The sequence below is a fragment of the Caretta caretta genome, chromosome 9 (assembly GCF_965140235.1).
Source record: "Caretta caretta isolate rCarCar2 chromosome 9, rCarCar1.hap1, whole genome shotgun sequence".
In the NCBI taxonomy this organism is placed as follows: domain Eukaryota; kingdom Metazoa; phylum Chordata; order Testudines; family Cheloniidae; genus Caretta; species Caretta caretta.
The window spans coordinates 48,442,952-48,466,129 of record NC_134214.1 but is presented as its reverse complement, the minus strand read 5'-3'; the positions used below and the strand labels follow the sequence as shown (position 1 = coordinate 48,466,129).

Genomic DNA, 23,178 nt, shown 5'->3' with positions numbered 1-23,178 from the left:
AGTCCGTGTCCTGGGGTGGGGAGGAGCCACACAGTGATCTCCCACCTCTGTGCAGCCAGTGGCCTGTGCACCCCAATGCCATACTGGAGCCTCCACATTTATTTGACAAATAAAATTTGCAGAATTTTGCACAATTTTAAAATATTGCATGCAGAATTTTTAATGTATTCGCACAGAATGCCCTCAGGATTGTAAAATTTAGAATCTGTCTACACTAGATTTTACCGTGAGTTTGTTGACTGCCAACTATCTTCAGGTTTCAGAGTAGCAGCCGTGTTAGTCTGTATCCGCAAAAAGAAAAGGAGGACTTGTGGCACCTTAGAGACTAACCAATTTGAGCATAAGCTTTCGTTCAGGCACTTACCACATTTATAAAGGCTATTGTGGACACTTACCACTCCTTTGATCTAGAACAAACATTTCTAGCCTAGATGGAGTTAACTATAACCAGAGTAAGCCACAAAGAAAACTTGAAAGGCAAATGGATTCATAATGCAAGATCCATTTCCCAAAGAGAGTACTGCTAGCCAATTATCATACTTCCAGAATCTCTTGTACTCATGCTAAGCATTATTGGGGAAACGTACTCGTAGTTAAACTGTATATCCATACCCTCTGTTCTTCATATATAGAAAATCTATCAGAAACAAGATATATGTTTTGTTGAGGCTTGCCAAACATGAAGTATGCTAGGTATGACCTAGGCTGGGGATGGTCGGTACAGATGTTTTTGTACACTAAAATATGGGTATGAAACTAAATAAGAAAAGAGAAGTAAGGTCTGTAATAATACAGCGGAATTTTCTACTTGTAATAAACAAGTAATTGAGCTCATATCTTGGGACATGTTACATTTTTTAATTACTGCAAGACTGTTCTCCAGACTGGTAATGTACAAACCTCTATGCTTGGGCTGATTTAATAAATTGATGGAGCCAAGTTATCTAATGTCTAGTTAATCAACAATTTAAACAAAACTACTAAGAGCATCCATCAAAACTGTCTTGTGAAGTCTGATATGAAAAGATATTTAAAAAAACAGATAGATGCTTTCATTCGGTTCCAAAGGGTTGCAACTCCTCTTTCAACCCACAAATCTGATTCAGTCATTGGCCTTCAGAGAAAAGCACTGATAGATGGCAGAGCATCCATCTCTCAGGCAGTCATAAAATTATTTCATGTAATCCACACCCACTGAGTCGTAGAAGCCTTGGAAGCACTTGGACTTTTTTGGGACACATGATAAAAACAGATTATAGAAGTTCCTTTCATTCAAGAATAGATGGACAAAATAACGTAGAGAGAGGCTTCCTGAGCCAAGTGAAAAGGGAAATCACCTTGGGAACATGCTCAATCACTAATTTCTCTTAATGAAATTCCAGTTAAGGATCCCTAGTGGGCAGAGCTCAAACACTCCTCAAAACAATCTGTAACTCTAGGCAAAACTTCAGAGTGCTGCCCCTATGGGCGAAGCTAAATACAGTGGGCAGGGGGTCTATGTACAACAAGTGGAGCTCTATACAGTGTACTACATGGCTACGTAGGACACTGGCCAGACTTCTATGGTACAGTGTGTGGCGGTATGGTACAGCAGGTAGAGCTGAGAGTTTCTATGCAAGGTGAGTGGGGGCTGTATGGTACAGTGGGCAGAGTTCTGGGCAGAGGGCTGACAGCATGGTGGTTGAAGGCAACAGGTGTGCCCATAACAGGGATAGCTCCAGGAGAGCAGTATTGGCAGCAGCAGGAGAAGTACAGGCCATGAACATTTAAAAAAAAAATGCTTCTGCCGGAAATCTGCCACTTTAGGCAGCTACTTAGTTTGTCTGTGGCTAGAAGGCCCCTGGCAGAGCTTGAAACAATGCTGCCAATTCAATTCATGATTTTATCATAAGCCTTGTGATACTTAGTGTTTTTCTTCAATTCCCAGCTCCTGGAGTCCTATGATCATTCAACTTCAGAAACAAGCTTGAACATGTGAACCAAAATGACTCAAAAACCAAAACGAAAGAAAGAATCCAAAATTTTTTATTTTTAATTTTTCAATTTTGGGGGTCCTGACATGATTTTTCAATGAGTGGGGTTGGCAATTCTGAATTCACACGCTTTCTTAAATAAACAGATGTCTAATAGAAGGGCTATTCAAAAGCTGAAGAATCCAAAACTTTCCTCTGTTTGAAACCAGGACAACCCCCACAGGGATATGAAGCCTAATTTTCTTGGGGAGTTCATACTCTAGTTCAACCACAAGTTTTTGGGGCTAGATACAGACTCACTGGGCAAAATTTTGTCACATGTTGTCACAGGGTAACTGACTCCTGAGGGTAATATAGGGCCAGTGCACCTGTGCCGGATCAGCATACCCCTTAAATTGATTAATTAGGCCTCTAGAGCAAGGGCATCTGATTAGAGTACCTTCCTAACAAGGGAGCTTAATTGAAGTGATTAATACCACATGTGGGGAGAAACTAAAAGAAGAAATAAAAAGATAGTAGCTCAGTGAGAGGAGAGCCCTGAGGCACACAAGGCTGGGGGCCAGTACAAGCCTGAGACAGACCCAACAGGTGAGAGATTGGTTCCTGTGGGGAAACCCTGAAGAGGAGGGTTTAGGGAATCTTGTGGATTCCTGCTGGACAAAGGGAGTAGACTGGTAAGTCTTATGAAAATAGACTTGGAACAGTGGGCCAAGACAGCTGGACTTTGAACTGATTAAATTTGAGGGCTGAGACAGCTGGACTTTGTGTTCATTAGTTTAATGCCCAACAGAGTAGACTTTATGAAAACCTCAGGAAAGAGATCAAACTTGCCCAGACAGAAAGGCTGGGAAAAGACTAAATTTGTCCCTGTGATAGGGGTAAAAGGAATTATTTTATTTTCTTCTGAGTTAATAAAACTGGTCCTGAAGAACAGGACTTCCTGAATGATCTTGACCTCATGTGTATACTTCCAAAATGCTTTTGGGAAAATTTTTGTTTACTGCCCGTGACCTGTCCGTGACTTTTACTAAAAATACCCGTAACTAAAACATAGCCTTATCGAGGACTAAAGGATGAAAATGAACATAGAAGAATGCCAATTAGTGCAGTTGCGATTTCCACACCTGGATATGAATGTTACAGCCAGTCAACTGAAGAGTTCAGAATTCCAACAATATAGATGGGAAGTTCTTCTCCACCCACAATAAGACTGTGAGTGTAATGCTGCCTTGCTCTTTCTTATCTCTGTTAATATTTGCCACAGTAAGAAGGGTGTAAAGTCATGTGAAAATCCTAAATTCAATGTTATTATATTCCATGCATAGCACATCCTGAATGGCAAAATTAACAAAAAAAAAAATCTTAGATATATTCAGAATATGATCCCAGTCCTCATCTGCCTGTGAAGAAAAGTATTTCAGATTAAGGATACAGGCCAGTTGGTTAATCAAAGTAGATAGGTCATATCTCAAAGAGCCTGGGTTACAAAGAATCCAGCTCTCCTCTGGATGAGATTTCCACCCATTCATATATCCTCCTAAATATTGCCTATATATCAATATGAAGGCACAGAGCTAATAGGTGAAGAAAATACTTTCTCCCTTTTAGAAATTAGGCAGGTTATTGAAGAAGGGAAAAGAACTGTGTGTGGTCAGCCGGAGAGCCACCAGGGAGTTGAACCCTCTTTCCAACTGTTGCTATCCTCAGTAGAACACCATTTTTTTCTTCACTGCCAATTGTGTGTAATAAGCAACTAAACAATCTAAACTGAGAGCAACTGAGCTGAAGTTGATGTCACCATGGGTACCAGAGGATAAGAGTATAGAGAAATGGACAGACAAAGCCATCTCAAGAGCAATGACAACACTTTCTCTCTCCCCCTGTGGAGAGTAAATTGCTGCCAGGCACCTGTAGCACTGTAATTACCAGTCAGTGGTGACAGGATGCCTTCCCAGGGCGTGGGGGCTCTTCCAGCAGCTTGTGGGTGTTGGTGTCACTCAACCTGCATCACTCTCTGGCAGTGATCAAAAAATAGTGTCTCAGATCTAGAATTGCTGCTTTCCCTGACAGGGAGAGCTTGATGGAATGCCATTCAGAAGATTAGGGGAGAGCAGCAGAGAATGAGTGCCCATCCCCCACCTTAAAACTTCAATAATGAATATACATATCTTAGGGTTCTAACGTTTAATATGCCAGCCCAAAATCAATATGAAGGGATCCCAACAGCAAATGGAAATTGGGAGGGAGGGGGGAAGAGATCAAACAGACAGAATATAACCACTCTGAAGCAAGCTGCCCAACAAGTTTTGAAAACACTCTGAGGAATCTCCTCAGCCAGAAGTACTAGAGCCACTGACACAGAGTGGTGATCTGAACCCTCAACCCTAACCACCACGGAAAAGAGAGCCCCAAATCCCAGGAGAACCCCGCTGTACAGCCTATAACAGAAGTTCCCTCTCCCATGCTGCCAAAAGGTCTGCTGAGGCAAGCTCCTTAGGAGTAGAAAGGGAATGCTGTTGGTCTGATGCCTCTGACTGTTGAGAGAACATGGGGACTGCACCTAAAACTGTCTCTCAAACTGCTTGGGGGAAAAAAATAAAGTACCATTACATTCAAACAGACCTCAGTGGTTCAGGAGCCAAATTCGTAATCAACATTATCCAAAAGAGCCACAGTAATGTGAATTCATTTTTCCAGTTACTATTTTTATATATATTATTCTCACAGCAAAATGACTGACCCAGTAATATTATTTTATCAACTACAATTGGTTAATAACTTAGATTGGTTAACAATTAAATCCCACAGTGTTTTAATATCATGTGCTGCAAAAAGCCACAAGCAACACATTAAAGATCCACTTGTGGCTCTCAAGCCTCAGTCTAAGTATCACTGGTTTAACTATTCCATTCCAGCCAAAACAAGCAGAAAGTGAGATCCTGAGTCCTTGGAGTCCTCCAGAGCCTGCAAAGGGTAACCCACTCTCTCCTGCTGCTATCTACTAATAGGTGACTAGGACCTTTTTTATTTATTTATTTATTTAGGATAAGTGAAAGAACAAAGACACCTAGCACAGGGATTCTCAACCTTGAGGCCCCTGCAACATGCTATAAAAACTCCACAGCCCAGCTGTGCCACAACGCTGCTTTTCTGCATATAAAAGCCAGGGCTAATGTTAGGGGATAGCAAGCAGGGCAAATGCCCAAGATCCCACGCCACAGGGGGCACTGCGAAGCTAAGGTACTCAGGCTTTGGCTTCAGCCCCAGGTGGTAGGGCTCGTGGCCCCAGGGTGCAGTCCCGCGCAGCGGGGCTTAGGCTTTCTGTCCTGGGTCCCAGTGAGTCTTATACTGGCCATGCTTGGCAGTCTCTCTGAAAACTGCTTGCAGCTGCCCTAGGGGGCCCCGGACCCTGGATTGAGAACCACGGACCTAGTGTATGCTCACAAAGAAGATGGGGTGGCAGGTGAGATCCTACAAGGGCTGCCAATCCCACAGTAATGGATAAAGTCTGAGGGTGGGACAGGATAATTGCCTTATCCCTGATAGCTTGAAAGGGAATTTGAGACAGACATGATTGGTGCCCTATCCCCAAATGAGTGGTCTTTGCTGTTTGAAGCATAAGCAAGAATCAGCTCTCTTCAATTTTCAAAACTTAACTCCTAGAGGGAAAGAAATAAGGAAAAAGTTAAGATACAGCTGCACACAGGGCTTCTGGTTTAAAAAAAGATTCAGGAGGTAATAGAAATGGGGAGTCAGGGATATATAAATATATACCTACCTTGATTAATAAATCCTGTCTCCTTTTTTGTTAGTTGATGGAGTCATACCAATCTCTGAGGAGTTGTACTCTTTAGAATGGGGACGGGGAAAGAGAGAGAGAAGGCTCTCGACAAACAAACTTTAGCTGGAATTATTCCATGAAGTACACAAAATACAACAACTAAACCATGCATGAGGAGTTTTGACCCCAGGTCTCCTGCATGTTTAGCAGCACTTACACTGAAATATACATTGTATAACTGTCACCTAGTTTAGATTTATTTTAAATCACTTGTTTCCAAGGTACCTCGACATCCTGAACACTGGATAAAGAAGTTGATTAAATCCAGAAGTGCTATATCCCTGTCTTGTTTATATGATTCAATCCAGTCGTCCACCACAGACTGTCAAGAAAAAGAGAAAACGTATCAGATACTCTTAAAAAGATTTATAAATGCAAATGACTTTTCAGACAGTAATTTTATAACTGAGAATGTACTTCCCACAACTGTGTGAGTACAAATTCAGAAATCAACATGCCTTCCCTTAGCCAGTGGAGACAGAATAAATACTGCTAGAGCCCAGGTCTACATGCTTTGTTTTCTAGTGTTATACTAGGATAAATAGTTAGCTGTTCAAAGGCAAAATAATTTAAAAACCAAAACTGTGCTTGAGGTATTTATTCAATCTAACAAGTTTGTTGAGAACAGAAGCATTCTGTCTTATTTCAGAACTCCTCCAAGAAAACATTTTCAGCAGGGTAACGCTCTCTGGGGATAAGCATCTCATTTATTTTGCAAGATGGAAGTCTTCTAATGTTGATAATGGTCAATGAGCCATGGGTCATAATTTTAAATTAGAGTACATAATTTGATTAAACAGCTGGTGATGGGAAACATTCTAAACTAAAAAATAATAGGTGGAACTTCTTTACGCTGATTGTGGCTGACAACCAAAGAGCCACCTATAGCATTGCAACAAAAAACTGAGCAATGGTCTCAAAGAACTCAAGTGTGGACCACAGTATTGGGGAACATTTACATTACTCATAACAAGGTGTACAAAGTCTGCCATCAACAGTTATGATAGCAGGGAGGGGGACAGACAAGTAGACAGAGGACAAGAGCTGTTTGACATCTATCATTTGCTAGGTCACCATGGATGAAGAGCAGGCTCAGCTGCTTGATAAGTTAAGGCACTAAATGAACACTGACCATCAGTGGAAGAGGGCAATCAAGGAGTAAGAGAGAGTGTATGGCACAGACACAAACCCAGCTAGAAAGTGTGCAAAGACACACACTAGAAATGTATTCAGCTGTTCCCCATGCACCAACTTAATCCTAAAAACCTAATGCTGGTACTCTATAATTGCTGGGGCAGAAGCAGAGATGTCACATGGTATTACAGCAGCTGATGCAGGCAAGGAAAATGGTAGAGGCGGAGACAATGGAAAAAAGCTAGGAAAGAGCATCAACCTCTCTGAAGGAGCAAGAAGAGGGTATGAGGTTCTTCTAGACCCCACTACCATGAAATCTGTGTCTTCTGAGAGAAGTAAAATATGTGAGGGTTCTTCTCATTTCCCAACACTATCACCCCTTAATTTAGGGAGCAACATTACTAAAACCCTTAGTTTCCTTAGTTCCAAAGATGAACAGCATAGCAATACAATTACACACATTTTTATTTGAGTAAAATGTTACTATGTTTATTTATGTTACATGATGGAAAGGAAACCAGCTTTTTCTATTATTTTGAGAGAGAGAGAGAACTTTACGCAGAAGCCAGATTTTTTATTATTCTGGGGCAATGTCTTGTGCAAGTTTTCTTTTGGCTTAAGACACTACTTTGGAAAGGTTAGCTTTACAGGGAATTTCTTTAAAATTAGTAAGAATTCCAGTTTTACTCATAACTGGTTTCTGCACCCTAACAGTGGTTGGAAAACAATGGGAGGAAAGAGAAGGTGTAGTCTCCAAACAGTTGGGTAAAGCAACTCTTTAAAGGAATTCTGCCACTTTTCAAGCTGCTATAAATGTAGGACCTCAGAAGGTCCATGTGCAATTTCTAAATCAGCAACAAATGCTGACACCCCCAGGTGGCATACGCTTACCAGGGTTCTGCTGTCAGCTGGCCAACGAAGAGGGTCAAGGAGGATAATTATATACCAGAAGTCACAGACTTAGCATGAGATAAGCCAACACACACTGATGAGCCTAAACCAGAACCCTTGTTCAGAAATGCCCCCCTGCTCCAAGAAGAAAAGGAGTACTTGTGGCACCTTAGAGACTAACCAATTTATTTGAGCATGAGCTTTCGTGAGCTACAGCTCACTTCATCGGATGCATACCGTGGAAACTGCAGCAGACTTTATATACACACAGAGAATATGAAACAATACCTCCTCCCACCCCACTCCAGGAGAGCAGGAAGACAAGACTAGCCATCAGTGAGACGCTTGGCACTCAGAGTTTCTCTCTGGCTTTGTGCTTTGGCACATTTCATAATGAGAAGCCTTGGCTTTGAGAGGTTTATCAGCCACTTAGTCGGTCTCACTCACTCACTCACACACACACACTCCTTGAGAAGTCTTACATAAACTATTGGATCTTCTACTTGCAAAATAAAACAAGGCAGAAAAGTTTGTCCTCAAACTAAAATATCAGTTTTGTGCTGCATCATTACATTTTGCGCTGGTATTTTCTGTGTTGATTCTCATTTGATTTAAAAATATGTTCTATGAACTGGTAGCATATTACTTTCCCACATCAGTGTTTCTCAAACTGAGTCCTCAGTTCAAAAAAATGAAATCAGTTCTACCCCTCCTCCCCCCGCAACCTCACATTTGCGTAGGTGAAGGGATACCCATCTTAATTTGGTCAACTTCCCTGCAACCTGCCTCATACTTTGAAAAATGCTTGAGTATATCTGCATGATATGATACTTCCTCACCTTTCTTACATCCTTTGATGAGCAGTGAAACAGTTAAAGTTGAGGTTTAAAGTATCAGTGGCATCTGAGTTAGCACCCATAAAAATGAATGATGCAGTTCACACCTGAGAGCTATTCTTTCAGTCTCTCTACAAACTCAAGCATATCTCTATATATCACTTATACCCACTTCACACTTTTGAGGCTTTCTTTGCAACCATAAGAGCAAGAGACTGCTTTTTTTTAACGAATACTAAAACTCTAGAGAACATTTAAAAGCTCTCTTCCCACTTCTCTCATCTAATATTTTGTGCCCTCCCACAGCACTGTCTCGCACACTTTGGGAAATGCTGCTCTAATGATGACATAGGTATTCCTCACTCACATATGTTGGAGTTTAAAAATTGTTTTCAGAACTGAAACTGGCTGAGACATGATGTGCGTCTCCTCTACCCATGTAGCCACATGAAATTTTCTAAAGCTTACCATGTGACATTGTTTCACAACAATCAACACAGAATCATAGGACTGGAAGGGTCCTCAAGAAGTCATCTAGTCCAGTCCCCTGAGCTCATGGTAAGACTAAGTATTATCTAGACCATTCCTGACAGGTGTTTGTCTAACAAGCTCTTAATTTATTTTAGCCTCCTCTCATTTTCATTGGCATTCACTATGTTAGACAGCCAATCACCACCAACCTTCCTGGTGAAAACCGAACCAAAGAAATCATTAAGCACCTCTGCCATTTCGACATTTTCTGTTATTGTTCCCCCCCTCGAGTAACAGGCCTGTCCTTGGTCTTCCTCTTGCTTATAATGTATTTGTAGACTGTTTTCTGGTTACACTTTATGTCTCTAGCTAGTTTGATCTCATTGTGTGCCTTGGCCTTTCTAATTTTGTCCCTACATCAGAGATGCAACCCTGTGTTCTGGGTGTCCCTAAGCCTCTGATTGCCAGAAGCTGAAACTGTATCACAGGGGATGGATCACTCGCGAATTGCCATGTTCAACAGACCAGTCTTATATCATTAGAACATAAGAATGGCTGCACTGGGTCAGACCAATGGTCCATCTAGCCCAGTATCCTGTCTTCTGACGTTCACTAATGCCAGATGCTTCAGAGAGAATGAACAGAACAGGGCAATTAGCGAGTGATCCATCCTGTCATGCAGTTTCAGCTTCTGCAGGCAGAGGGCTTGTCTACACTGAAAAAACAGCCCCCGAGCGCAGCAAGTTTCAGCGCTGTAAACTGCCAGTGTAAACAGTGCACCAGCAGTGGTGGCTACGCCTCTCGTGGAGATTTTTTTTTTTTTTTAAAGAGTGCTGGGAGAGCTCTCTCCCAGAGCTCTGCCATGACTACACAAGCCACATTAAAGCAGTGCCATGGCAGCACTTTAGCATTGCCAGTGTGGACTGCCCAGAGGCTTAGGGACACCCAGAGCACAGGGTTGCATCCTTGATCATCCTGACTAATAGCCACTGATGGACCTATCCTCCATGAATTTATCTAATTCTTTTTTGAACCCAGTTATATTTTTGGCCTTGACAGCATCTCCTGCCAATGAGTTCCACATGTTGACTGCCTTGTGTGAAGAAGTACTTATGTTTGTTTTAAACCTGCTGCCTATTAATTTCATTGGGAGACACCTGTGTGAAGGAGTAAATGATACTTCCTTATTCACTTTATCCACACCATTCATGATTTTATAGACCTCTATCATATGCCCCACCCCCCAGCACCCCACCAGTCCTCTCTTTTCAAAAAATAAGCAGTCCCATTCTTTTTAGTCTCCTCATACAGAAGCTGTTTCATACCCCTGTCAGGGTTCCTTCCCCACTCTGAACTCTGGGGTACAGATGTGGGGACCTGCATGAAAGACCCCCTAAACTTATATTCTACCAGCTTAGGTTAAAAACTTCCCCAAGGCACAAATTCCTTTCCTTGTCCTTGGACAGAATTGCTGCCACCACCAAGTGATTTAAACATTCAGGGAGGGGCCACTTGGAGCCCTATTTCCCTCCCCGGGCAAAATATCCCCCCCAAATCCTTTTACCCCCTTTCCTGGGAAGGCTTGAGAATAATATACCAACCAAATAGGTTAACAAGGTGAGCACAGACCGGACACTAAAAACCAATCAGGTTCTTAAAAGAAGAATTTTATTATAAAAAAAAGTAAAAGAAGCACCTCTGTAAAATCAGGATGGAAGGTAATTTTACAGGGTAATAAAAAGATTTAAAACACAGAGGATTCCCCTCTTGGCTCAACTTTAAAGTTACAAAACAGGAATAAACCTCCCTCTTGGCACAGGGAAAATTCACAAACTAAAACAAAAGATAATCTAATGTATTTCCTTGCAATTACTTACAATTTCTGTAATTTTAGTTGTATCATTTCAGTAGGAGTTGGATTACCTGCTTGGTCTCTCTCTCTGTCTCCAGAGAGAACAAAATAAAGAGCACGAACAAAACCTCCTTTCTGCTGCCCCCCGGCAGATTTGAAAGTATCTTCTTTCCCTATTGGTCCTTCTTTCTGGTCAGGTGCCAACTAGGTTAATTGAACTGATTAACCCCTTACAGGTAAGTGATTCTGTACCTCTGGCCCAGAGTGATTTTATCTTACTGCATACATAAAGGTTGTTATCCTTCCCTTTATATTTATGACAACCCCTAATTATTTTTTGTTGTATTTCTCTCTACACTTTTTCAAATTCTAACATAGCTTGTTTGAGATGCGGAGACCAGAACTGCACACACTATTCCAGATGAGGATTACCATGGATTTATATAGCGGCATTATGATCTTTTTGGTCTTATTTTCTATCCCTTCCCAAACGTTCTAACTTTCTGTTACCTTTCTTGACTGAGCAGATGTTTCCAGAGAACTATCCACAATGATTCCAAGATCTTTTTCTTGAGCGATAACAGTTAATTTAGACCCCATTATTTTGAATGTATAGTTGGGATGTTTTCCAATGTGCATTACTTTGCATTTATCAGTACTGAATTTCATCTGCCATTTTGTTCCCCCGTCACCCAGTTTTGTGAGATCCCTTTGTAACTCTTCGCAATCTGCTTTGGACTTAACTATCTTGAGTAATTTTGTATCACCTGCAGCCTTTGCCCCTTCTCCCCCATCCCCCCAATTGTTTACCCCTTTTTCCAAATAATTTATGAATACGTTGAACAGTACTGGTACCAGTTCAGATCCTTGGGGGACATTACTATTTACCTCTTTCCACTGTGAAAACTGAGCATTTAGTCCTGCCTTTTGTTCAGACAGTTACTTATCATTGAGAGAGTCCTTCTTGTCCCATGACAGTTTACTCTGCTTAAGAGTCCTTGATGAGGGACCTTGTCAAAGGCTTTCTGAAAGTCCAAATAAACTATATCCACTGGATCATCCTTCTCCACGTTTGTTGACCTTCTCAAAGAATTCTAATAGGTTGATGAGACATGATTTCCCTTTACAAAAGCCAAGTTGACTCTTCCCCAATATAACATGCTCATCTCTATGTCTGATAATTCTGTTCTTTACTATAGTTTCAACCAATTTGGCTTGTACTGAAGTTAGATTTACTGGCCTGTAATCGCCAGGATTGCCTCTAGAGCCTTTTTTAAAAATTGGTGTCACATTAGCTACCCTCCAGTCATCTGGTACAGAGATTGATTTAAGTAATAAGTTACACATCACAGTTAGTCGTTCTGCAGTTTCATATTTGAGTACCTTAAGAACTCTTGGGTAAATGCTATACACTCCTGATGACTTACTAGTTTAATTTATAAATTTGTTCCAACACCTCCTCTACTGACACCTCAATCTGCGACGGTTCCTCAGTTTTGTCATCTAAAAAGACCCGCTCAGGTGCGTGAATCTCCCTCACATCCTCTGCAGTGAAGACAGATGCAAAGAACTCATTTAGCTTCTTTGCACCTGCCTGGTCTTCCTTGAGTGCTCCTTTAGTACCTTGATTGTCCAGTGCCCCCACTGATTGTTTGGCAGGTTTCCTGCAGCTGGTATACTTAAGTTTTTTGCAGTTAGTTTTTGTGTCTTTTGCTAGTTGCTCTTCAAATTATATTTTGGCCTTTTATACTTGACTTGCTAGAATTTATGCTCATTTCTATTTTCCTTCATTGGATTTGACCTCCAATTTTTAAACTTTTTTTTTCCTCTCTAACTACCTCTTTCTCTCTGTTGTTTAGCCATGGTGGCATTTTTTTGTTCTCTTTCTTTTTTTTTTTTTTAAATATGGGCGTATACAATTAGTTTGAGCCTCTATTATGGCACTATTCACAGACATACACCAAAGAATTATCAGTGGAAAAAAATCTTCTATTCCTTCTCATGCAGGGGGATACTGAATGCCTATCAGAGAAAATAACTTACAGGTAAGATTAAAACCTTCTGTCTGATGAGTGCGTAGCCAGCAAGCCTAACCAAAGGGTTGGTGCTAGCAGTAAACAAACATACCGAGCATGAAGGCACCACTAAACAGATGGAGGGAAAAGGCCTTCACTTAACATTTTAATAATTATCCTTTTTGCAGCTTTAATTTTTGTTTACTATAGCACATGGTTTTCTGCTACATGGTCCATACCTTGTGCAAAAATCAGCAATAAATCTTAATCTGCCCGGGCGGCTTGAAGGCAGAAGCAAGTGCCCTGATACTTAAGTGCTCTGGTGTCTATTTTACTCCCTGTAGACCTGGAAAATGGTTACTTACATGTTAATTAGCATAACTCTTGGTCTTCAAGATGTGCTGTACACATATCTATTCCACTTTAAGTGCGTGCATGCCCAGTGTATTCAAGTCGGAGAGTTTTCACTACCAGTCCCAAAGAGGTGGCTCTTGAGCCCCACATCTGCTCATAGAATCAAGAATCATAAAAATGGTAGGGCTGGACGGACCTTGAGGGGTCATCTAGTGCTAACCCTTGCGCTGAGGCAGAACCAAGTATACCTGGGCCATCCCTGATAGATGTTTGTCTAACCTGTTCTCAAAAACCTCCTGTGACAGACTCCATACCTTCCTTGAAAACCTATTCCAGTGCTTTGGTATCCTTATAATTAGAAAGTTTTTCCTAATATCTAACCTAAATCTCAATTGCTGAAGAGTAAGCCCATTACTTCTTCGCTTACCTTCAGTGGACATGGAGACCAGACTGTTATCCATCACTGTCCTCTTTAGAACAGCCCTTAACATACTTGAAGACTTATCAGGTTCCTCCCTCAGTCTTCTCTTCTCAAGACTAAACATGTCCAATTTTTTTTTAAACTTTTCTTCAGAGGTCAGGTTATCTAAATTTTGTTTATCATTTGTGTTGCTTTCCTCTGGACTTTCTCCAATTTATCTACATCTCTCCTAAAGCGTGGTGTGCAGAATTGGACACAGTACTCCAGTGGAGAACTCACCAGTGCCGAGTAGGGGAACAATTACCTTTCATGTCTTACATATGACACTCCTGTTAATACACCCCAAAATATTAGCCTTTTTTGCAATGGCATCACATTGTTGACTCATATTCAATTTGTGATCCACTAGAACATCCAGATCCTTTTCAGCAGTACTACCCTCTAGCCAATTATTCCCCATTTTGTACCTGTGCAGTTGATTTTTCCTTCCTACATGAAGTACTTTCCAGTTCATAGAATTTCATCTTTTTGAATTCAGACCAATTCTCCAATTTGTCAAGGTGATTTTGAATTCTAATCCAGTCCTACAAAGGGCTTGCAACTTCTCCCAGCTTGGTGTCATCTGCAGATTTCATAAATTCATCATAGGGTACTTAAGGATCCACTCCATGATCCAGGTCATTAACGAGAATACTGAACAGTATTGGACCCAGAATCGACCCCTGTGTGACCTCACTAGATATGCACTCCCAGATTGATAGCAAACTGTTGATAACCACTCCGAATAAAAGATTTCAACCAGCAGTGCACCCTCCTTATAGTAATTTCATCTAGATGGCATTTCCCTAGTTTGCTTATGCACATGTAGGACTGTATCAAAAGCCTTACTGAAATCAAAATATATCACTGTTTCTTCTCCCTATCCACTAGGCTAGTAACCCTGTTGAAGAAAATTAGGTTGGTTTGGCATAATTTTTTCTTAACAAATCCATGCTGGTTATTCCTAATAACCCTATTATCCTCTCGGGGCTTACAAAATGATTTTTTAATTAATTTGTTCCAATATCCTTCCATGTACTGAAGTTCGGTTGACTGTTCTATAATTCCATGGGTTCTCTTTTTTCCCCCTTGCTAAAGGGGGATACTCTACTTGCTCTTCCACAGTTGTCTAGAACTGCACCCATGCTCCATGAGTTCTCAGAGATAACTGTTAACTGTTCCACGACTGCATCAGCTAGTTCCTTAAGTACCCTATGATGAATTTCATCAGGTTCTGCCGACTTGGATACATCTAACTTATCTAAATATTCTTTTAAAAGAATTCTTTCCCTATTTTGGCTTGTGTTCCTTCCCCCTTGTTAATACTGTGTTAAGTATCTGGTCACACAACTTTTTTAGTGAAGACTGAAGCAAAGCAGGTTTCAGAGTAGCAGCCGTGTTAGTCTGTATTCGCAAAAAGAAAAGGAGTACTTGTGGCACCTCAGAGACTAACCAATTTATTTAAGCATAAGCTTTCGTGAGCTACAGCTCACTTCATCGGATGCATTCAGTGGAAAATACAGTGGGGAAATTTATATACATAGAGAACATTGTTTCATGTTCAAATAAATTTGTTAGTCTCTAAGGTGCCAAAAGTACTCCTTTTCTTGAAGCAAACATCTCAACCTTCTTAAGGTCATCCATTATTAGCTCTCCTTCCCTCCTAAATAGCGAAATTACACTTTCCTTTGTCTCATGTTTCTAATGTGTTTATACAACCTCTTATTGCCTCATCCCACCAGCTGAAGGTAAAAAGGGGCAGAGCCACACAATCATTCTTCAGTTCCTTCATCTGAGAAGCATGATGGAAATAAGACTAACACAGAAGGAAGGAGGGGGGGCATGTTGTGGAATAAATATGTGCACAACACATCTCAAATTACTAGAGTTACAGTACAGGTAAGTAAGCATTTTTTCTTCAAGTACTTGTATACACCCAAAATGGAACAGATATGACTTTCAAATAGTATTCCGTCTGATGATGGGAGCTGAAGGTTGCATAACAATTTTCCAATATCTGGATCAGCCCTCAAACCAGTTGTGATGGTATAATGCTTTACAAAAGGTATGTACTGTGACTAAGTTGTCTCTTTGCAAATGTCCATGTGGCACATAGGTCTTAGAAATGCTACTGAGATCTGGTGGAATAAGCCGATAATTTTTGAGAAGGCAATACTTTAGTTACATCATAATAGGTTTAAGAACAGGAAGAACCAAGAACCACCAGGTTTAAGTCTCAAGACAGAACTGAATCTCTAACTGGTGGTTTCAGAGTAGCAGCCGTGTTAGTCTGTATTCGCAGAAAGAAAAGGGGTACTTGTGGCACCTTAGAGCTGTAGCTCACGAAAGCTTATGCTCAAATAAATTTGTTAGTCTCTAAGGTGCCACAAGTACTCCTTTTCTTCTAACTGGTGGGTAAATTCTTATAATCCATTAAAAAAACCTACCAAACAGAGTGTGGAAAAAATGGAACATCCTAGCATAAGATGGCAGTTAACAGAACTGATTTGTCCTAGTTTATTAATCAGCCCAGCTGAACAAAAGGGAGTGAGTTTACTGCACGTTATCCTCCATTTCTTGACTGAACTGGCCGTAGATCAAACAGATAGTGGGTATTTCTGTATTTCCAGATACAGAAATACCTGCCAATTCTCCTGAGGTGAGCCATTTATAACTGACATGCACTTGATGAAGACCCTTGGAGCCAAGGGCAGACCAAAGGAGAGAACAGTATATTGGTAGTGGAGACTTGTCACTATATACCTCAGATACTCTCTATGGCTCGGTTAGATGCCCACATGATTTGCAACCCTGCAAATTAAGAGCAGCACATCAGTCATCAGGATCCAAGGAAGGAATAATGGAAGCAAGGGATACCATCCGAAATTTCATTTTGCTGATAAACGTGTTTAGCTTTTGCAAATCTAGGACAGTCCTCAGACCTGAGGCATAAAGAAGTACTGAGAATAGAAATCCCTCCCCCATGTTGAAAGAGCACTCCCTCTCTAGCTCAGATACAGAGGAATCTGCACCTCCCAAAGTGCAGACCCATGAGAGAGGTCGCTGAAAAGTGACGGGGATGGTGGATGGCAGATAAGACAGACAAATTAAATCATGTAACCTATCTTCACAGTTCTCAGAATTCACTGATCCAAAAAAAATGGCACAACTTGTTTCCAAGGGAAGTGATTGGGAGGAAAGCAGTCACAGACTGCTTTGGAACAGATGAGTGTCGGTGTGATGTGTCTAGAGTAGTAGGATCTGGTGGCCTTCTGAGTTTTAAGATGCCCCTGAGACTTATCAGCCTGTCTGGAAGCGTACTAACGCTGTCTATACAGAGATGTTTATTGCCTCCTCTGTAAGGCTGCTGTACAGAACCCAAGACAACAAGCCAAGTAGTGATGCTTGAGAATCCTTGAGAAAATGCAACGCTTCATCAGTCTTGTCAGAGAAGAGACTGCATCCCCCAAAGGTAGTTCCTCAAGAGTCTGTTGTATTTCTATAGGGATCCCAGACAACTAAAGCCATGAGGCTCTACGCTTTGTGACAGATGTCACCACTGCCCCAGAAGCTGTGTCACCAGCAAAAAGTGCTGCCCGAAAAGAAGTCCTTGCAACAAAATGGCCCTCCATAACCAAGGAATTAAACTCTTCTCAAACATCCTCTGGGAGATTGTCAAATACTGTAATGAAATCCCAGTTTAAAAGGTCATATTTTGAAAGTAACGCCTGGTAGTTAAACACATACATTTGAAGGCAGTTTACCTCTTGCCCAAACAATAGCGGTATCTTCGGCAACAACCATCGCTGTTCTCATCCCAAAGTCTATGACAATGCAGAACAGAAGTGGGGATAGTATGGCAACCTTGACTTACACCAGAAAATCTTAAAACTATTCTTTGTGTCTGCTCTCTAGCCTAATGCAGCATGCAGACTTGTCATACAAGACATATCAAAACAACAATCTTTGCTAGAATTCCATAGTGTGTCAAGATCTTCCAGAGTGCTTCTCTGTGAACACTAACAAATGCTTCTGTAACATCAGTGAAGTTAAAAATAATCTTCGGCAGGTATTCCAAGCTTTTCTCAATAAATCTTCTCAGGGAATATAGGTAAGTTTGCTATTTCTTCGCATCACTGAATGTGTGTTAATGGTTCTGGCTGGTTGAGCACAGCCTTGTCATGTTTCATCCAACAGGTTTCCACTATGTTAAAAGTGTACCGTCCAAAGCCTTCACAATGCCTCAACAATTTGAGAACTGTGATGTCAGGTGTTTGGATACTAGAAAAAGCTTTTTATAATCCCTTCTCTTGTACACCTTCTCAGCTTCTCTTGCTTTGCTTTCCATCTATTCTCTCATCTCTTCTAGCTGATCTTTTAACTTCCTTGTCTTTATTGGCATATTTTTGTTCTAGAATAGCTGGGACAGTACCTTGACATGATGGGAAGGCTTGAGAGCTCTGAAGACCCTGAAAGCTATGCTGGACGGAGTGTAATTCTTTGTAGGGTCACCAAAGACAGATAGGTCAAAGGGTAGAAGCCAGATTAAACATACCTTCCTGGTACGTTATTGAGAGTCAGGCTAACAAATGTAAAAAATGCTGTTACAGAAACAAAAATCATAGGCAAGTGTCAGACTTGCAAATACAAACACCAACTGTGGAGAACTACAATCCACTGGACAGAAGACAAGATAGTTCTGGCCAACCAGTAAATCTAGCCAACACTGTAATGATGGAGAATCAAAGCCACAAGGAAGCTCTCCATCTGAAACAGGGTATCTTCACAAGTAAGGTTAAGAAAAGAATTCGGTGTTAGAATGTTAGATCGCTTTGGAGCACATGCAGACTACCATGAGTTATCAGAGAAATAAAAATCTTTGGCCTAATTATACTTGAACTGAGTGAGATGAGATGGACTGGAAAAGGCAAATTATCATCAGTGTGACTGTTCCCTATTCGGATGATAAACATCAGGAATAAGAAGGCTTATTATTGAGTAAGGAAGCTACTGAAAGAATGGGAACCTGTTAATTTAAGAATACAGACTGCTCACTGACGATCCATGCAAAAGACACAGTTGTTCAGTACTAACTAATAATGACAAACTGATCAAAGACTGTTTTTATGAGAGACAGCAGAGTATCCTTGGCAATACCAAGGAATATGACATCCTTATCCTGATGGGAGATCTAAATGCACAGGTTGTTGCTGATAATACTGGATATGAACACATTATGAGCAGATATGGCATCCTAAGGCAGAAAGAAAATGGTGAATATTTTGTTGAACTCTGCAGACAAGATCATCTTTGCATTTGGGGAAACACTATTCTCACACAAGAACAGACAAACTGACATGAAGATCAAATGATGTCTTCATCCAGAAGTAGCTTGAACACGTTCTCATTAGTAGGTCTTGGTGAAGATAACTGTTGCACACCAGGGTGTATACAAGCTCTGATGTTGGAAGTGACCATCTTGTCACTGGGACAATCAAAATAAAACTAAAGACGACATATTCACTCAAGGCAGTGAGCATAATAGTAGAAATTTAGCAGATGTGTCAGCAAAGGTGCGTTTCAAGGTGCAACTCCCCAGTAGATTCGTAGAGTTAAAAACACTGACAGATGACATAGAAAAACTAGAGTCTGAAGAAGACCTCTGTGTAAGCTCGAACGCTTGTTTCTCTCACTAACAGAAGTTGGTCCAACAAAAATATTACCTCGTCTCTCTAATATCCTGGGACCAACATGGCTACAACAACGCTGCATAGAAGAACAATGGAAGCTTTTCAAAGAAGCAAGTGTGGATGCAGCCAGGATTACAGTAATGGTGAGAACATATAAGAAAGAAGCATGCCTCCAACCAAATGCATGTAGGTTTGTTGGCGAGAGGAACAAATTAAATAAGAGAATTCAACACCGCCACATTCCCATTGCCAAAGTCCCACACATCCTCTTCCCACTCCCTCTAGTCCCCTTCCCTGCCCCATCACCTGACTGACCAACCAAGCCCTCCCTCCGTCTACTCCTCCCCTCCCAGAGAGCATTTGCCTGTATAGTTTATGTTTTCTTTTTTAAAAGTTTTCGCACCTTCTGAATGTTATGCTTTTCTTGGACTGCACTTCCTCAAAATAAAAATTGTCTTTGCTAGAGGATCACTGGTGCAATATGCCTGCTTCCTGTTTTTAATTCAGATTTCTGCCCTGGGTTGGACTTCAGCTCTCAATGCCAGGGGTGAACTTGGATTCAATGATCAGGACATTCCCTAACAACCAACCCTGGACCTGTGATAAAGAGGCAGTTTTCCAGTCAGCCCAAATTGGGATCACTATCAGAACCCCGCATCCCTATGAGGCACACCAGGTATTAATACAATCCAAGTAACTGTAGATTTTAGAGCACTTAGAAAAGTGAAGTTGAAACAGAAAACCAGTCTCAACGTTCTTTTGCTCTCCTATAACAATGGTCACTTTTGGATTCAAAAATCTATGAAAACCAGACCACAAAAAGGTTTGAGTAACTTTGGACATGCCCAGTCAACAAAAATGTGCAAAAAATATAGTCCTTTTTGAGATTTGTTAATTCTTCCATACTTCTCACAGACCGGTAAACCCCTTAAAAGACTGACTAAAAAAGACGTAGGATGGTGTTGGGAAATCCATAAGCTAAAGACTTTCAAACAGGTCCAAAAGTGAGCAATTAACTATCTGATCCTGAAATATTATGGTATAATTTAATATAATGCTACTGAATGTGGAATGGGTACAGCAATATTACAAAATGATCAGTCAAAGCAAGTCATCACTTGCTTCCAGGACACACTTTCCAACAAAGCAAACTCATGCTCAAATACAGAGAGAATTCCTACTCACTACTTTTTCATATACCAAGATTGACCAGTATCTCCTGGGCCATGATCATATCCATGCAGAAAAAGACAACAAACCTTTGGAATCAATATTCAAAAAGCTATTGTTAACAGCTCCAAAGTATCTTGAAATATCAAAAATATCACTTGAATGTACGATGCAAAAGACCATCTTCGATGTTCATCCTGATGTTCTGACTGTGCATACCTTTTGTCCACAGCACGAATGCCAAAAGACAGCTTGACAGCCCTTGCATGTAGAAGATTATGAAATCTTCTACATGCACCAGGAGGCGGAGTTTCATCAGGAACATCAACCAAGCAGATTTCTATTGTGTGACAGATAAGCAAGTGACCCAGATACCGACATACCCAACTGCACAGTCAATTTTAAGCATTTGGAACAGTCTTTATGTCAGGATGACCAGACAGGAAGACATCTGCTAAGCCACTTAGATTTTCTTTGTCTAGCCAATATTCACTTCAAATATACTGACACTACAAAATGGTATTCTATATAAAGGCAGTAGGGTAAAGATCTAAAGGTCTGAAATCCTGAAATGCTAGCTTTCATTCACTGAAGCCTGTTGGTGTTGAAACATGTTTACATTAGGTTAAGATGTCCTGTGTAGGCCCAACATAAGCAGTGAAGTCAAAGATTTCATACACCAGTGAAGTATCTGCAATGAATTCCTAGCAAATCTCTCATGATACACTAAATATTTGGTCGACCGCAGAGCAAGTCAGGCATGGATCTATGTTTATTAGGAAATCAAGTATCCCTCCGAATGCTTGATTATAATTTCTGATTTTATTAGGAAAAAATCCCATGCACACAACAGCAGTTTCTACCACTTAATGCTATGAAGAATCAGCACAGAATCCCATAAACTGTAGCTACAGATAATGGATCTCAGTAGACCTGTAGGTAAATTTTTAGTTTGCAGCATAAGCAGGATTTGAACACATCACATCCTTTCTGCATCACAGCCAGTCTAATGGTAAAGCAGAAGCAGCTCTCAAGATTGACAAGTAGTTGCTAAAAAAGGCGCACAGGCATGACAAAGACCCATTGACAGCATCACTTGACTGGGAAAATACACCAACAGAAGGCATGGAGAGCAGGCCAGCATGGCATCTCATGTCACACCACACACAGACTGTTACTTACAGAACAACTTTTGAACAAAGCTGCAGTGGAAAGGTTGAGAGAACAAATTAAACAGCAATGACAACAAGCCAAATACTACTATGACACAGATACCAAAAGGCTCTTTGAACTCCACATAGAACGGTCAATATGAGTACAGGCAGCACCTAACAAAAAAGACAACAGACAGGGGCAGGGAATATTTGCAAAGAGTAGCACATCGTGGAAATACAAACAACTCTACGTCTTCAATTACAATTCCCTTAGAAGAACCTTATCCTGAACAAAAAACACAAATGAATCCTACCACAGATCAAGATACAGGGAAGGTCTGCAATGAATGTGAAGTGAGTTCACTTGAGCTTGATGAGTTCGCAAAGACAATGCCAGAAAAATCTAGGAGCACAGAGATCTCCTGAGGGTAAACAGTAACAGGAGGACGGCCTGAAAATAAAACTACATGAAGCAGAAGAGCAGTAAAGTTGCTTTGTAATTTCAAAGACTATGTTATTGATTGAAAAGATTCAGTTTCCATTATAGGAAGAGAGATATTACCCAGCACTTTTTAAAAAAAAAACATCTGTGCACATGTATATGTAGATAGAGTGCCATCTTACCAACAAAAGAATATGTAGCGTTTTCTGAAAGTTGGTAGGTTCAATAATGTTACTGTTGTGCACTGCAAAGATCTGCACAGAAAGAGCCACTAACAACAACTCTGTCCATTCCAAATGATCGTGTCACGAGCTCTATAAGAGAGACAAGGTGGGTGAAGTAATATCTTTTATTGAACCAATTTCTGTTGGTGAGAGAGAAGCTTTCAAGCTTACATAGAGCTCTTCTTTAGGTCTGTGTCAGCTTGAAAGCTTGTCTCTCCCACCAACAGAAGTGGTCCAATAAAATATATTACCTTATCCACCTTGTCTCTCTAATATCCCAGGAACACCATAGCTACAACAACACTGCATACAACAATCTCTACAAGTCAGCATGGAGGCCCTCAAAAGGAATGAAAGGGGAGAAAAGGCATATATATATATCCAAGTCTGACCAGTTTTTAACTGTGGTTTCAGAAACACTGGTGAACGTGGTTATTCTCTGTCTACACTTGCAACTAAACAAGTGTTATGCATAATTTCAGATCTATGTGTACTAACACCCATTGTCAGTAATGAGTCATTTCTTACTGTTGACCGGAGTAAAAATTTCACCTAAGTGCCTAAGCTACTATTGAAAATGGGACTTAGGCATTTCTGAAAATTTTACCGCAGGCATGAGAGCGACCTCGCCCACACTACTACTTTCTTCATGTGCCCAGGGCTCCTGCCCT

At 40.8% G+C, this 23,178-nt stretch overlaps 1 protein-coding gene across 4 annotated transcripts in view; it reads right to left on the bottom strand.

Annotated features, from left to right (window-relative positions):
• Positions 1 to 23,178, bottom strand: part of STAG1 (STAG1 cohesin complex component) — a 378,319-nt gene that overhangs the window by 261,774 nt on the left and 93,367 nt on the right. For all 4 annotated transcript variants that reach the window (XM_048863147.2, XM_048863151.2, XM_048863150.2 and 1 more), the window contains one exon: positions 6,040 to 6,136. In XM_048863147.2, the coding sequence (XP_048719104.1) occupies positions 6,040 to 6,136 (97 nt within the window). The remainder of the gene's footprint in view (positions 1 to 6,039; positions 6,137 to 23,178) is intronic.